This window comes from Symphalangus syndactylus, chromosome 16, assembly GCF_028878055.3.
Source record: "Symphalangus syndactylus isolate Jambi chromosome 16, NHGRI_mSymSyn1-v2.1_pri, whole genome shotgun sequence".
Classification (NCBI taxonomy): Eukaryota; Metazoa; Chordata; class Mammalia; order Primates; family Hylobatidae; genus Symphalangus; species Symphalangus syndactylus.
The window spans coordinates 9,501,056-9,518,454 of NC_072438.2; the positions used below are offsets into that span (position 1 = coordinate 9,501,056).

General features: G+C 36.0%; 1 protein-coding gene across 3 annotated transcripts in view; it reads left to right on the forward strand.

Moving 5' to 3' along the window:
- The window catches only part of ZNF718 (zinc finger protein 718), a 37,849-nt gene extending 20,714 nt beyond the window's left edge, over positions 1 to 17,135 (forward strand). For 2 of the 3 annotated variants that reach the window (XM_063619644.1, XM_063619645.1), the window contains 2 exons: positions 5,257 to 5,467; positions 14,646 to 17,135. In XM_063619644.1, coding sequence (XP_063475714.1) covers positions 5,419 to 5,467; positions 14,646 to 15,856 — 1,260 coding nt within the window. In that variant the 5' untranslated portion in view covers positions 5,257 to 5,418 and the 3' untranslated portion in view covers positions 15,857 to 17,135. The remainder of the gene's footprint in view (positions 1 to 5,256; positions 5,468 to 14,645) is intronic. The other variant, XM_055246489.2, reaches the window with a different exon arrangement.
- The last annotated feature ends 264 nt before the right edge of the window (positions 17,136 to 17,399 follow it).

Consider the following 17,399-nt stretch of genomic DNA (forward strand, 5'->3'; position numbering starts at 1 on the left):
TATTTAAGCTCCCAAAAATTCTGTAACGGGGCCTTTGAGCCCCTATGCTCGGGCCCGCACTGTGGAGTGTGCTTTCATTTTTAGTAAATCCTTTTATTCCTTCCTTGCTTTGTACATTTTGTCCAATTCTTTGTTCAAGATGCCAAGAACCTGGACACTTTCTATCGGTAACAATATATTCCCGACAGCTTTGTCAAAAAGAAGTTTGCTGTAGTATGGATTTATCTCTGCATTCTCTCTACTGTTTTACTGATCAGTTTTATGCCATTTTAATTACGGTAGCTCTGTTGTATCATTTAAATTCAAATACTATGATTCCTCCAGTTTCTTTTTTCATACAATGGCTTTGGCTATTTTGAGTCTTTTATGGTTCTGTCTACATTATAAGATTGTTTTTCCTGTTTCTGTGAAGAATGTCATTGATGCTTTGATAGGAATTGCATTAAATCTGTAGATCGTTTTGGGTAGTATGAAAATTTTAATAATACTGATCCTTCCTATTCATGAACATAAAATATCTTTCCTTTTTCTTCTCTTGCTTAATTTCTTGCATCGATATTTTATAGTATTCATCGTAGAGATCTTTCACTTCTTTGGTTAAGTTCATTCCTGGTATTTAATTTTAATTTGTGGCTATTGTAAATGGGATTACTCTCTTGGTTTGATTTTCACATTGTTCACTGTTGGCATGTAGAAACACTAATTTTTTAATCCTGTATCTTGACTAAATGTATGAGTTCTAATGGTGTTTTAGTGAAGTAGGTTTTTTCAAATATAAGACCACATCATATGCAAAGTTTTTTTATGACAGATTTTATTTTTGTATATGTCTCTTTTGTTTGATATAGCCACTCCTACACTTTTTTAGTTATTGGCATGGAATATTCTTTTTCATCTTTGAACCACTAATTCCCAATGTGGGAATAATGACACTAATCCTTTCATGAGAGTAGAGCTCTCATAACCTAATAGCTTCTTAAGGGGCTCATTTCATTTTCTCACAGTGGCAGTTAAATACTAACATAAATTTTGGAGGGACACTCAAACAATAGCAATGTGTTTTTATTGGATAAGTAAATGTTTTTCTATTTAAAGGAATTATTGATAAGAATTTATTACTGCCATTTTGTTCATTGTTTTCTGACCATTTAGTAGTTTCTGTGTTTTAATTCTTTCATGCTTTCTTCCCTTGCATTTTCTTGAATTTTTGTTTGTTTTTATTATATGCTTTGATTCTTTTCCTTGTGTGTGTATCTACTACCGTTTTTATTTTAATTTCCAAGAGACTTAGATAAAACATCTCATAGTTATAAAAGTCTAGCTTGAGATAACAATGTAACTTATTTTTTTGTACAGATAGGGTCTTCCTTTGTTACTCAGGCTGCAGTGCAGTACATTCATAGCTCAGTGCAGCCTCGACCTCCCCAGGCTCAAGCAATCTTCCCATCTTACCCTCCTGAGTAGGTGGGACTACAAGCACAAGTCCGGCTACTTTTTTGGGTACTTTATATAGAGACAGGGTTTTGCCGTGTTGCTCAGGCTGGTCTTAAACTCCTGGGCTCAAGCACTCCACCTGCCTTGGCCTCTCAAAGTGCTAGGATTACATGCATGAGACATCATGCCCAGTGCTTCTTTTTTTAAAAAAAAAAACTAAACAGCTTTGTGAGATCTTTATTTTATTCGTGTATTTATTTTGGAGACAGAGTCCTGCTATACTGACCAGGCTGGTTTTGAACTCCAGGCCTCAAGCAAAAGTTACCTTCTATGTATAGAAAAATTAAACAATTTTACTTCCTTTAACACACTATTTATGTCACCCTTTACTTTTTTTTATATTGTGTACTTGTTAACAAATACACTGAAGCTATATGTGTTTTAATGCTTTTTTTGTAACTTTTATATCAGAGTTAAAAGTGATTTATGCACCATAATTAGTGATTCAGCCTTCTGTGTATATATGTTTTCCAGTAAGATTTATACTTTTGTATGTTTTTTTGCTGTAAGTTAGGATTCCATCCTTATAACTGAAAAATTCTCATTAACTTTTTTTGTAAGACAGGTCTAGTGATTATAAATTCCCTCAACTAATCTTTTAATCTGAGAATATCTTGATTGATACTTTTTTTGTAAAGGACAGCTATGTCAGGTATAGTCTCCTTATATCTCAAAGTTTTTTCTTTTTCTCTGTTCATTTGCACTTTAAATATATGGTCTCACTTCTATGTGGCTTGCATGGTTTCTGCTGAGCAATTTACTGATAACCTTATAGATGTTCCCTTGTATGAGAAGAATCTTTTTCTTGCTTCTTTTAAGAATCTCCCATTGTCTTTGAATTTTTGGCAGTTTAATTATAATGTGTCCTGGGCAAGTTTTTTATTAGGTTCTTCTTGCTACTGATATTTTGAGCCTCATAAAACTGTATTTCTTCCAAGATTGGGAAAATTTTAACACATTATATCTTTAAACAAGTAAAAAAAGTTTTCTCTCTTTTGAACCTCCTAAAATATGTACCTTTTTATGGTGTATTATATAGCATGGGTCCCAAATGCTTTATTCACACTTTCATATGTTCTGTGCCAAAATTATCTGATTTCAAATTCAAAATTTCTGAAATAAAATGCTCAAGTTTACACATTGTGTAATAAGTACATGTATTGACATGGCTCATTTTCATTAGAGCATTTTATTAATTATTGAGATGCATTTTCTTTTACTGCTTTACATTTCATGCCAAAGATTCAAAATCCTGGCCCTTCAATAAGTATATAGTCACAGTTAAAAACTATAGTTATTTAAAGGATTGTTTTTATGATACAGCTGTATATATTTAATATTTTGTGAGTTAGAATTTTTATTATATTCAACTCCATTTTACTAGGGAATCTTTTTTCATGTAGATACTCCTCGATTATTTAATTTTTTTCACTTCTTCATATTTGGTAATTTTCAACTCTATACCTTTTATGATCAAGTGGTGTTTAATTGAAATAAAAATAATTGGGTTTCACTTGAGGCAAATTAAAATACATTTATAAATCAGACATTTTTATTGCCTATAAAAGTTAGGTGGTATTTGCCTGTATAAATACTGCCCCTGCTTTGATTATAAATTATTTATTTTCTTTGATGATCATCAGTGTTTTCTTGTGTAGGTGAGTAGTCAAAAAACAGTGTAAAGTTACCATCTATTTATTGTCTTATTACATATTATTATGTGAGAGAAACACTTTTGCAATTTGCAGGTAATTTCTGAGAAATGTAACCTTTTTAAGTAGGTGTAAAAAATAGTTATGAAAAAAATAAAATTGACTTCTTAAACATTTTCAAGCGTACTGTCAAGTGATGTTAAGTATATTTATATTATATTGCAATGGGTGTCTAGATTTATTTTATCTTGTAAAATATAATACCCCATAAAAAATAAACTGCCCCCCCTTTTTTCTTCAGCTCCTGAAGAACACCATTTGACTTACTGTTTTTATAATTTTGACTAATTTTTATATTCTTATTAGTGTCATTATTTAATGAATGTTTCTGTTTGACTATCTTATTTTACTTAATGCAATATTCTCAGGCTTTGTTTTTGTAAGATATGTCAGAATATCTGTTTTAAAATGAAATAATATTGTATATATATGTCACTTTTTTTTTTTTTGAGTCGGAGTCTGGCTCTGTCGCCCAGGCTGGAGTGCAGTGGCACAATGTCGGCTCACTGCAAGCTCCGCCTCCCGGGTTCACGCCATTCTCCCGCCTCAGCCTCTCCGAGTAGCTGGGACTACATGTGCCCGCCACCACGCCCGGCTAATTTTTTGTATTTTTAGTAGAGACGGGGTTTCACCGTGGTCTCAATCTCCTGACCTCGTGATCCACCCGCCTCGGCCTCCCAAAATGCTGGGATTGCAAGCGTGAGCCACCGCGCCCGGCCTTATATATGTCACGTTTTAAAAATCCGATACTGATCTGTAAAGGGACATTTGTATTGTTTCCAGGAATTGTAATAATAATAAATAAACATGCATGTTTAAATATCTACTTAAAGTCCTGCTTTGAATATTCTTGGGATATTTTGGATACGATGATGTAGTACCATGTGTATTTTCGTGTTTTTGTTTCCTGAACCTTAGGTGTTATATCCAAAAATGATTGCCAAGACCAGTGCGTGAAGCCTTTATCACATATTGTTAGATTTCATATATGTGGAAGATCATGTGGTACTTGTCTTGGTGGATCTGGTTTATTTCACTTAATGTAATGGCCTCCAGGTTCATCCGTGTCCTTGCAGATATCAGATTTTTATTGCTTTTATAGCTGAATAGTATTTTGTTATGTATCTATACTAGATTTTCTTTATCATCTGGTTTTCAATAATTGGATTGATTCCATATCTTGTCTATTGTAAATAGTACTGTAATAAACATAAGAGTGTAGATGTCTCTTTGACATACTGATTTTGTTTTTTTAGCTACAAAGAAAATAGAACGTTTATATGCTCCAGCAATCGTGTTTAATTTAAAAATTAAAAATAGAACTAACATGCTTCAGCAGTCCTGTTTAATTAAAAAATAAAAAATAGAACTAACATATGACCCAACAATTTGAATTTTGTGTCGTGTGTGTATGTGTGTATGTGTGTCTGTGTGTGTGTGTGTAGTCATCAACGTTTTATTGTCTAGGTGATGAGTCAAAGAAACAGTCTAAATTACCATATATTGCTTGTTTATATATGTTATCCTGTGATACTTTTTTTCCTGTAATGGCTCTACTAACTTACAGTTTTGCAACTGTATTTGTTTCCTTTTCTATACATTCTCACTAACAATTGTTAGTCTTTTTTTTTAATTAATTTATTTATTTATTTTTGAGATGGAGTCTTACTCTCTCGCCCAGGCTGGAGTGCAGTGGTGTGATCTCGGCTTCCTGCAACCCCTGCCTCCCAGGTTCAGGCAGTTCTCCTGCCTCAGCCTCCCAAGTAGCTGGGACTACAGGTGCATACTGCCATGCCTGGCTAATTTTGTTTTGTATTTTAGTAGAGACGGGGTTTCACCGTGTTGCCCAGGCTGGTCTGGAACTCCTGAGCTCAGGCAGTCTGCCCAGTTTCGCCTCCCAAAGTGCTAGGATTACAGGCGTGAGCCACCACGCCCAGCCAGTCTTTTCAATTACAGTCTTTTCAATAACAGTCATTCTTACTGGACTAATGTTTTTGGTTTTTTTTTTTCTTTTCTTTTTTTTTTTTTTTTTTTTTTTTTTTTGAGACAGAGTTTTGCTCTAATTGCCCAGGCTGGAGTTCAGTGGCATGATCTTGGCTCACGGCAACGTCCGCCTCCCAGGTTCAAGTGATTCTCCTGCTTCAGCCTCCCAAGTAGCTGGGACAACAGGCGCCCACCACCACGCCGTGCTCATTTTGCCTTTTTAGTAGAGATGAGGTTTCACCGTGTTGGCCAGGCTGGTCTTGAACTCCTAACCTCAGGTAATCCACCCACCTCAACCTCCCAAAGTGCTGGGATTACAGGCATAAGCCACCATGCCTGGCTGTGATGTGGTATTTTATTGTGGTTTTGAGTTTCACTTCTCTGATAATTAGTGATATTGAGCACATTTGCATGTACTTTTTGGCCATTTGTATTTCTTCTTTTGAAAAATGTCTGTTAAGGTCTCTTGCTTGTTTTTAAATTGTTATTTTTGTTTTAAGTTTGTTATATATTCTGTAAGTTTATCTTTTGTCATAAATATACTTTGCAAATATTTTCTTTCATTCTGTAGATTATCTCTTCACTCTGTTGGGATTTTTTTGCTATGCAAAACGTTTTAGTTTTTTGTAATCACATTTGCATATTTTTACATGTACTTTGAGGTCTTAAAAATTTTTTTCTCTGTAATATGTTGTAAAACATTTCTCTGTGTTTACCTCAAATAGCTTTATATGTGATTGAGTTTTTTATATCATAAGAGATAGGGGCCTAGGCCGGGCACGGTGGCTCACGCCTGTAATCCCAGCACTTTGGGAGGCCGACGCGGGTGGATCACAAGGTCAGGAGATCGAGACCATCCTGGCTAACACGGTGAAACCCCGTCTCTACTAAAAATACAAAAAATTAGCCGGGCGAGGTGGCAGGCGCCTGTAGTCCCAGCTACCCGGGAGGCTGAGGCAGAAGAATGGCGTGAACCCCGGGGGGCGGAGCCTGCAGTGAGCTGAGATCGCGCCACTGCACTCCAGCCTGGGTGAAAGAGCGAGACTCCGTCTCCAAAAAAAAAAAAAAAAAATGAGATAGGGGCCTAGGTTTTTTACTTTGATTATCGTATAGATACTCAGTTTTCCTTGCACTGTTATTGAAAAGACTCTCTTTCTCCAATGTGTGTTCTGGACATCTTTGTTTAAAATCCCTTGGCTCTAGGTTCATGGATTTATTACTGGGCTCACTGGATACTGTCATCTGTCTATTTTTATGCCAGAATCATGCTCCTTTGCTTATTGTAGCTTTATATTATATTGTGGAGTCAGTTAGTGTGATGTCTCCAGCTTTATTCTTTTTGCTCAGGATTTCTTTGGCTATTTGGGGGACTTTGGTGGTTCCCTATAAAGTTTAAGCTTGTTTTTTCCATTTCTGTGAAAAAAGTCATTGGTATTTTGATAGAGATTGCATTGAATTTGTAGATCACCTTGGGTAGTATAGTGACTTTCATAATAATTTTTCAATTCATGAGCATAAAAATCTTTCAGTTTTTCATGTCTTTTTCAGATTTTTATCAATGATTTATAATTTTCAGTGTAATGTTCAGCTTTTTTATGAAATTTGCTGCCAGACATCTCTTTTTTATTGAGGATGCAGAAGCAGCATCTGGCAAAATTCAACATGCATTTGTGATTTAAGAAACTCAACACATTAGGTATAGATGATATGTAGCTCAACAAAATAAAGGCCACATTTGACAAATCTATAGCTGAACAAATCTATACTGAACAGAAATCTATATACTGACAAATCTATATACTGAACAGAACAAAAAAAGCAGAAAATGTGTTATTTGAAATTTGGGACAAGACAAGGATGTTATTTGATATTATAATTGTGTATGACAATATTCAACTGTGTACACTGTAAGACAGTGATATGGTTTGATTGTGTCCCCACCCAAATCTCATCTTGAATTATAGTTTTCATAATTCCCATGTGTTGTGGGAGATAAGTCATGGGGGCATTTTCCCCCATACTGTTCTCATGGTGGTGAATAAGTCTCAGGAGATCTGATAATTTTATAAGGTTTCCCCTTTTGTTTGGCTCTCATTCTGTCTTGCCTCCTGCCATATATAACATGACTTTTGCCTTCTGCCATGATTTTGAGGCCTCCCCAGCCACATGGAACTGTGAGTCCATTAAACCTCTTTTTCTTTATAGATTACCCAATCTCAGGTATGTCTTTATCAGCAGTGTGAAAATGGACTTCTGCAGTAAATTGGTACCAGTAGAGTTAGGAACTGCACCTGAAAATGTGGAAGTGACTCTGGAACTGGGTAACAGGCAGATGTTGGAACAGTTTGGAGGGCTGAGAAGGAGACAGGAAAATGTGGGAAAGTTTGGAACTTCCTGGAGATGTGTTGTATGGTTTTGACCAAAGTGCTAATAATGATATGGACAATGAAATCCAGTCCAAGGTGCTCTCAGGTGGAGATGAGGAATTTGGGAAATGCAGTAAAGGTGTCTCTTGCTATGTGTTAGCAGAAAGACTGGTGGAATTTTGCCCCTGCACTAGAGATCTGTGTAACTGTGAACTTGAGGGAGATGACTTAGGGTATCTGGTAGAAGAAATTCCTAACCCATAAAGCATTCACAAGGTGACTTGGGTGCTGTTAAAAGCATTCAGTTTTAAAAGGGAAACAGAGCATAAAAGTTCAGAAATTTTACATCCTGATGATGTGATAGACAAGAAAAACCTATTTTCTGAAGGGAAATTCAAGCTCACTGCAGAAATTCACATAAGTAATGAGGAGCCAAATGTTAATCACTAAGACACTGGGAAAAATATCTCTAGGGCATTTCAGAAAACTTTGTGATAGCTTTTCCCATCACCGGCCCAGAGGCATAAGAGGGAAATAATTTTATGGGGTGGGCCTAGGCCCCCTCTTCCTAGGGCATTGGTTCCCTGTGTCCCAACTACTCTACCCATAGCTAAAAAGGGTCAAGGTACAGCTTAGGCCTTGGTTTCAGAGGGTCCAAGCCCCAAGCCTTGGCAGGTTCCATGAGGTCTTGAGCCTGCAGGTACACAGAAGTCAAAAATCGAGGTTTGGAAACCTCTGCCTACCTTTCAGAATGTGTATGGAAATGCCTGACTGTCCAGGCAGAAGTTTGCTGCAGGGGTGGGGCCCTCATGGAAAACCTCTGCTAGGGCAGTGCAGAAGGGAAATGTGGCGTTGGAGCCCCCACACAGAGTCCCCACTGGGGCACTTCCTAGTGGAGCTGTGAGAAGTGGGCCACTGTCCTCCAGACCCCAGAATGGTAGATCCACTGACAGCTTGCACTGTGTACCTGTAAAATCCACAGACACTCAACACCAGCCCATGAAAGCAGGCAGGAGGCTGACCATACCCTGCAAAGCCACAGGGGTGGAGCTGCTCAAGATCATGGGAACCTATTTCTTGCATCATTGTGACCTGGATGTGAGACATGGAGTCAAAGGAGATCATTTTGGAGCTTTAAGATTTGACTGCCATGCTGAATTTTGGCCTTGCATGGGGCCTCTAGCTTCCTTGTTTTGGCCAGTTTCTCTTATTTGGTACAGGTGTATTTAACCAATGCCTGCACCCCCATTGTGTCTAGGAAATAACTAACTTGCTTCTGATTTTACAAGTTCATAGGTGGAAGGGACTTCCTTTCTCTCAAATGAGACTGGACTGTGGACTTGTGAGTTTAACCTGAAATGAGTTAAGACTTTGGGGGACTGTTGGGAAGGCATAATTTGTTTTGAAATGTGAGGACTTGAGATTTGGGAACAGCCGGGGTGGAATGATAGGGTTTGGCTGTGTCTTCACCCAAATCTCATTTTGAATTGTAGCTCCCGTAATTCCCATGTGTTGTGGGAGGGACTCAGTGGGAGATAATTGAATCATGTTGGTGGTTTTTCCCATACCATTTTTACAGTAGTGAATGACTCTCATGAGACCTGATGGTTTTTATAAGGGGTTTCCCCATTTGTTTGGTTCTTATTCTCTTTTGTCTACCACCATGTAAGATGTGCCTTTCACTTTCTACCTCCCACAATGATTTTGAGCCCACCCCAGCCACATGTAACTGTGAGTCCATTAAACCTTTCTTTCTTATAAATTACCCAGTCTTTGGGTATGTTTATCAGCAGTATGAAAATGGACTAATAACAGACAGTGTGGAGCGCAAGTCAAATGTGCATCAGTGATATGTCTATTTCCAATATAAGTCTCTGTGTTTATCTGTATTTGTATTGTTCCTGCATTGTTTATAAGTTGTATACTTGTTCTGTTTGTGTGTATACAATGGTCGTTTTACCCTGTCTAGGTGAGTTGTCATTGAAATACTTCTAATTTTACCCTCTTTTTGTGAATCTGTATTTTTATGTGTGGGAGAAGCACTTTTGTGATTGGAAGATAATTTCAAAAGCTATCATACCTCTGTATCTCTTTTAGATATTACTATTTTTAATTGTCAAAAAACAAACTATAATCTTAAATATTTTTAATACTCAGTCATATTATATTGACATTGTTATGCACTGTATCTCTAGAATGTGTCTTGCAAAGCTAAAACTCTACACATTAAACAACTATGTATTTCTGTTTTCTGGTGCTTTACAAAAACAATTGCTTTCTATTTCAGAATCAGACTGTTTTAGATAGCTTATGTAAGTTGATTCATACAGTTTCTGTCTCTGTGGCTGACTTATTTCATGTTGCACAATTTCATTAACATTTATTTTTATTTCATTAGATTATTTTTTGCTTCTAAAAAACCTAATATTGGGCCGGGCGTGGTGGCTCACGCTTGTAATCCCAGCACTTTGGGAGGCCGAGGCGGGCGGATCACGAGGTCAGGAGATCGAGACCACGGTGAAACCCCGTCTCTACTAAAAATACAAAAAAAATTAGCCGGGCGTGGTGGCGGGCGCCTGTAGTCCCAGCTACTCGGAGAGGCTGAGGCAGGAGAATGGCGTGAACCCGGGAGGCGGAGCTTGCAGTGAGCCGAGATTGCGCCACTGCACTCCAGCCTGGGTGACAGAGCGAGACTCCATCTCAAAAAAAAAAAAAAAAAAAACCTAATATTAATATTTCAAATTATATTTATCCATCTGATGAGAGACATTTGCCTTATTTTCATTTGTTTTCTTCAGTAACAATGCTGCAATAATTATGAGTGTACAAATTACTCTTCATGTGACCATGTATATGAGAGTTTATATTTGTGCTGAATTTAATCTTATCCATCTAGCTGTTCAGCTTATACTCATACTAAATTGTTTCAATGTTTAGCTTTGTATGTGTTTTGAAATCAGGAGATGTGATGCCTCCAACATTGTTGTTTTTCTTTTTTTCTTTTTCTGTCTTTTTTTCTTTGAGACAGTTCCACGCTTGTTGCCCATGCTGGAGTGCAATGGTGCAATCTCAGCTCACTGCAACCTCTGCCTCCCAGGTTCAAGTGATCCTCCTGCTTCAGCCTCCTGAGTAGCTGGGATTACAGGCATGTGCCACCACGCCTAGCTAATTTTGTATTTTTTTTTAGTAAAGATGGGATTTCTCCATGTTGGTCAGGCTGGTCTTTAACTCCCAACCTCAGGTGATCCACCCGCCTCTGCCTCTCAAAGTGCTGGTATTACAGGTGTGAGCCACTGCACCTGGCCTTGTTGTTTTTTTTATTGAAGATTGCTTGATGCTACATCGTCTCTTGAAATTTTACCTAATTTTAAGGTTGCTGTTTCTATTTCTGGAAAAACTCAATTAGAAATTTGACAAGGATTGCATTTAATCTGAATATTACATTCAACAGTCCAGACAACTTCATATATTAAATATTTCAAACGTTGAACAAGAGCATGCTAAAGAGTATACTGTTTGCTTTCTGTAATTATGTAAGATTTTCAGTTTTTTTATTCTACTCTCATTCCAGTTTGGTCATAAAAAGTAATCTGTAAAATTTTAATTTAAAAAAATTTGTTAAGGGTCTTTTTGTGGCCTAACTGGTGGTTTATCAAGAAGACTTTTGTATGAGCTATTGAGAAGGGTGTGTATTCTGCTGTTGTTGAGCAGTGTTTTCTACAATTCCATTAGGCATAATTTTTTATTATGCTTTCAAGTCTTCTGTTGCCTTATGAATATTGTCTTTTTGTTTTATTCATTACAGAAATTGGGGTATCAAAATATCCTAGTATAATTATATTGCTTTGTATATCTTGCTTTACTTCTGTCAGTATTTGCTTTATATATTTGAAACTCTAATGTGAGATACACACACACACATTAATATATATATATACACACATTTGTCATGGGTTTCCAGTAAATGAACATTTTCATTATTGTTTAATGTCCTTTGTCTCTTACAAGCTTTTAGTTAAGGCATATTTTATAAAATAGAACAGTTTTTCACTTAAGATGCACTTTGTGTAATATAATTTTGACCTCTTATTTGGTTATTTGCATGAAACGTCTTTTTTCATCTTGCCTTGTCTCCTTTAATCATTAGATTTTAAGTGACTTGTAGAAAAGCAGGTTGGATCTTCTTTTTTTAACTGTTAACATTTTTTTATTCGGTGCATGTATTTTGAATGGAAAGTTTACTTCATAAATATTTAAATAATTTGCTGATAGAAAGGCTTACTAATGTTATTTTATTGTTTTACTTGATAATTTTATCTTTGTCCTTTATTTTCTGTCTTCGTTTGTGTCTTTTTGATTTTTGTATTGATAGGCCCTTCTTGTTTTTTGAGTATCTCTACAGATCCTTTTTTATTTGATATCTTGGGAATTATCTAACATTTCTTAAATGTAATATATTTTAAACTGGTAAAAACTTAACTTTAGTTGCATGTTGAAATTTTCCTCATTACATCTGCCCTCAACTTTATTATTGATGTCACTAATCATATTTTTATTTTGCATATTAACAGTTTATGATTAAGGTTTTTTGTTTTGCTTTTATCTTTCACATTTTGGAGAATAATTAAAATGTTTTCTATGCTATCATGATAAAGGTATAGAACTTTATATTTTTGTATGTGCATATCTTTCCTACAAAATTATGTTTTCATATGATTATGTTTTGTTTTCTTGCATTATGTTATTTTCAGTGAAAGATACTTTCTTTAGCTTTTTTTTTTTTTTTTTGCAAGGCAGATGTAGTGCTAATATACTTTTTCAGCATTTGGTTATCTTGCAAGGTCTTTACTTTGTCTTCATTTTTAGGACAGTTTTGCTGATTATATTATTCCCACTTAGAAGCTATTTTTCTTTTTTTCTTTTCCTTTTTTTTTTTGAAATGGAGTCTTGTTTTGTCGCCCAGGCTAGAGTGCAGTGGCGTGATCTCGGCTCACTGCAGCCTCTACCTCCTGGGTTCAAGTGATTCTTCTTCCTCAGCTTCCTGAGTAGCTGGGACTACAGGCACATGCCACCACACCCGGCTAATTTTTTTGTACTTTTTAGCAGAGACAGGGTTTCACCATGTTGGCAAGGATGGTCTCAAACTCCTGACCTCATGATCTGCCTGCCTCGGCCTCCCAAAGTGCTGGAATTACAGGTATGAGCCACCGTGCCTGGCCGAAGCTATTTTTCTTTCACCACTTTATATTACAATTTCCTGACATCTGAAATTTTTTTTTTTGACAGATTCACTGGTTATCTTATAAGACCACACCTATTTATAAATGACACATCACTTTTACCTTGTAACTCCTAAGATTCTCTTCTTGTCTTTGACTTTTGAAACTTTGCTTGTATGTGTCTTGTTATAAATCTCTATGTGTGTATCCTAGTTGAAGCTTGTGGAGCATCTTCAGTTTTTACATCCTTTTTTTATTTTTGAAAATGTCTCAGTCATTATTGTTGTATTTTTCACCTTCATGACTTGTTTTTTATATTTTTAATGTTTTCATTGATATTCTTATTTTTCTGATTTTATAAATCGTATGTGTTTCTATTTCACTCATTGAGGATTATTCAGGTTAAATTTTTAAAATTTGAATATCTTCATTATTTATAGTTATTTTCTGAAAATTTTCAAATTTTTTAATCGGGCCATGTTGCCCTAATATTTTGCCTACATTGTAATACTGTTATTTGAACATTAACTAAAAGCTGTTTGTCACAATCTTTACAATGTTGCCTTGTCCTGACATAGTCTGAAACCAATTGTCTTTGGTAGAGATTATGGGAGCCTCTCATACATGTTGTAAGGATGTGTCTTGTGTAGAATTTTGTGTTTATTCTTCAGTTAAAAGAGTTTGTTCATGTTTCTTCTTATGGTCTCTAATCACTTGCTCTACGTGTTCCCTGTATTTAGCACTGATGTCTGCTCATGAAACATTTACCTTTGGTCTCAGCAGACTCACCACCATTTCTTTCAGCACCCTGTGTTATTGGAGAGAGAAACCAGTTTTTGTAATAATTTCCAAAGCCAGAAGTAGGAATACATGTGTCACTGTTTTTCTTTCTTTTTTTTTTTTTGAGATGGAGTCTTTCTCTGTCCCCCAGGCTGGAGTGCAGTGGCGCGATCTCGGCTCACCGCAAGCTCTGCCTCCCGGGTTCACGCCATTCTCCTGCCTCAGCCTCCCGAGTAGCTGGGATTACAGGCGCCCACCAACACGCCTGGCTAATTTTTTGTATTTTTAGTAGAGACGGGGTTTCACCATGTTAGCCAGGATGGTCTCAATCTCCTGACCTCGTGATCCGCCTGCCTCGGCCTCCCAAAGTGCTGGGATTACAGGCTTGAGCCACCGCGCCCGGCCTATGTGTCACTATTTTTCCTCTAAGAAGCCAGGTGTTGGCAGTTTACTCCTAAAGCACAATGCTATATTTGTGGGGAGGAAGAGCTGTAGTGGGTAAATGTAACACACTTTTCTTCGTGTTTTATGTGGCTCTTGGAATTGTGCTTACCTGAGGCATTGCACACAACTCATTTGTAGATTTCACACAAAGGCATTTTGGTCAGTATATTTTTGTCATATATGTCTGTAAAGAAATTATGGCCTGTGGTATTTACTGAGCATCTTACTGAGGTACTTTGTATAATTTTATATATTAGATTTGTAGAGTATATTTACTTACTTATTTGTTTATTTATTTATTGAGACGGGATCTCACACTGTCACCCTGTCTGGAGTGCAGTGGTGTGATCTTGGCTGATGGAAACCTCTACATCCCAGGTTCAAGGATTCTCCTGCCTCACCCTCCCAAGTAGCTGGGATTATAGGCATGCACCATCATTCCCAGCACATTTTTTTTTTTGTATTTTTAGTACAGACAGGGTTTCACCATGTTGGCCAGACTGGTCACAAACTCCTGACCTCATTATTTGCCCACCCTGGCCTCAGAAACTGCTGGAATTACAGGCTTGAGCCATAGTGCCTGGCCTGTAAAGTATATTTATATGAATCTAGTAAGTGGGATAATTTGTTATTTTTATTTCTTTCAGCTGTGTGTTCACATTTCACCCAAAACCTTTGGACAGTGCAGGGCATAGAAGATTCATTCCAAGAACTTATACCAAAAGGACATGAGAAACGTGGACATGAGAATTTAAGAAAAACTTGTAAAAGTGTGAATGAGTGTAAGGTGCAGAAAGGTGGTTATAATGGAATTAACCAATGCTTATTAACTACCCAGAGCAAAATAATTCAATCTAATATATGTGTCAAAGTTTTTCATAAATTTTCAAATTCAATCAAACGTAAGATAAGATATACTGGAGATAAAACCTTTAAATGTAAAGAATGTGGCAAATCATTTCACGTGCTCTCATGCCTAACTCAACACAAAAGAATTCATACTGGAGAGAACCCCTACACATGTGAAGAATGTGGCAAAGCATTTAATCAGTCCTCAGTTCTTACTAAACATAAGAGAATTCATGCCAGAGAGAAATTCTACAAGTGTGAAGAATGTGGTAAAGGCTTTACTCGGTCCTCACACCTTACTAAACATAAGAGAATTCATACTGGAGAGAAACCCTACATATGTGAAGAATGTGGTAAAGCTTTTAACCAATCCTCAACCCTTAATTTACATAAGAGAATTCATTCTGGACAAAAATACTACAAATGTGAAGAATGTGGTAAAGCCTTTAAGTGGTCCTCATCCCTTAATGAACATAAGAGAATTCATGCTGGAGAGAAACCCTTCTCATGCGAAGAATGTGGCAGTGTCTTTACCACATCCTCAGACTTTGCTAAACATAAGAGAATTCATACAGGAGAGAAACCCTACAGATGTGAAGAATGTGGCAAATCCTTTAATAGGTCCACAACTCTTACGACACATAAGAGAATCCATACTGGAGAGAAACCCTACACATGTGAAGAATGTGGTAAAGCCTTTAATTGGTCCTCAACCCTTAATGTACACAAGAGAATTCACTCTGGAAAAAATCCCTACAAATGTGAAGATTGTGGCAAAGCCTTTAAAGTGTTTGCAAACCTGCATAATCACACGAAAATTCATACTGGAGAGAAACCCTACATATGTAAACAATGTGGCAAAGCCTTTAAACAGTCCTCACACCTGAATAAACATAAGAAAATTCACACTGTATATAAACCCTACAAATGTAAAGAATGCAGGAAAGCTTTTAAGCAGTACTCCAACCTTCCTCAACATAAGAGAACTCATACTGGAGGAAAATTTTAGGAATGTGAAGAATGGGAGCCTTTATGTCTTCCTCAATCTTTTCTAATCATAATTCATACTGGAGAGAAATTCTACACATGTGAAAAAATTGACAAAGCTTTTAATCCCAACTCAATCTGTTCTAAACATAAGAGAAATGGTATTGGTGAGAAGCCATAAAAATATGAAAAATATGGAAAAGCCTTCAAATGCTTGTCACATCTTACTGTACATAATTCTTACTGAAGAAAACCCCTAGGAATATTAAAAGTGTGGTAAAACCTTTAACCAATGCTCATATCTCTTTGCAATGATAGCATTTATACTTGAGAAAAATTGTGCAAATATAGAAAATGTAGAGAAGCCATTAATGCCTACTCACATGTTACTAAATATCAGAGAGTTTGTACTTCATAAAAGCATTATAAATGTAATAGTTGTTGAAAGACCTATTAGAAAATACAGGTCTTAAAAGTGAAGAAGAGTATTCTGAAGATAGACAATACAAATAGAGGGTTGTAGTACCTGTACTTGCATCATGGGTCTTATTGTGCATATTTCATATTAGAAGAAAACCCTGAAGCAGTTGCCCAAACTTTCTTCAACATTAGAGAATTTATGTTGGAAAGAAATTTTACAAATGTAATAAATTTGGGAAAGCATTTGTTCAAAAACTATAGCTTAAAAAAAACAGAGTTTATACTAGAAGATATTTTGTAGATGCAGTAAATATGAAAAGATATTCAGTCTAAAATTAAGACTAAATGTCAGAATATTTACAGTAGAAAGAAAAAGGCATTAGCACTTGAAACATTACAGTAAATCAGTGTTAAGTATAAAAAAATTCCAAAGCTGAAACAGATAATTTCTTTGTATATAAGTTGAAAAGGAGTAGCTTTTTGAAGTTATTCCATTGAAATTATAGTTTTTTTACTTGAAAAAGTTACAGATTTTTTGAAAAGCAAATTCAACTCTAAAATTACTTCATACTGATTCAGCTTATTATTTATATGAAAGCATGTGATGAATTGTTGTTGCATCAGAGGTATGAGTGATTCTTTTTAGGTGGGCATCATTCATGAACTTTTACATGAATGGGTAAGGACATTGAAAGATGCAAGAGATGATGCATGCATCTTTGTGGTTGACTTATATCATTGCATGATGCATGGGGTACATGTTCAGAGTAATAATCTTCTGCATTATAGTGAGAGAAAAATCTGAATTTTAGTAATAAATTGTTTTTACCAGTTGTACATTTATGTAATAAAATACAGTAAATTTTAAAATTCTCTTTTAAGATTGTGTGTGAACTTGATTTTTTAATTCAACAAAATTGTTAATGTGTTGAAATTACTGTGTCTGGAATGAAGTGTTATTATTCCACAACTTTCACCTATCCCACCTTACTCAAGAGTGTAGGTAAAAAATGGTAACAGTGTACTTTTAGTAACGTAGTTTAATGACATTTCTAGTAATTTCCTTTTCCAGTGGCTTTAAACAGCAAATAAATTGAAGAATATTGTTCTCATGTTACATTTTTATTATTTTTCCTATTTAAGTT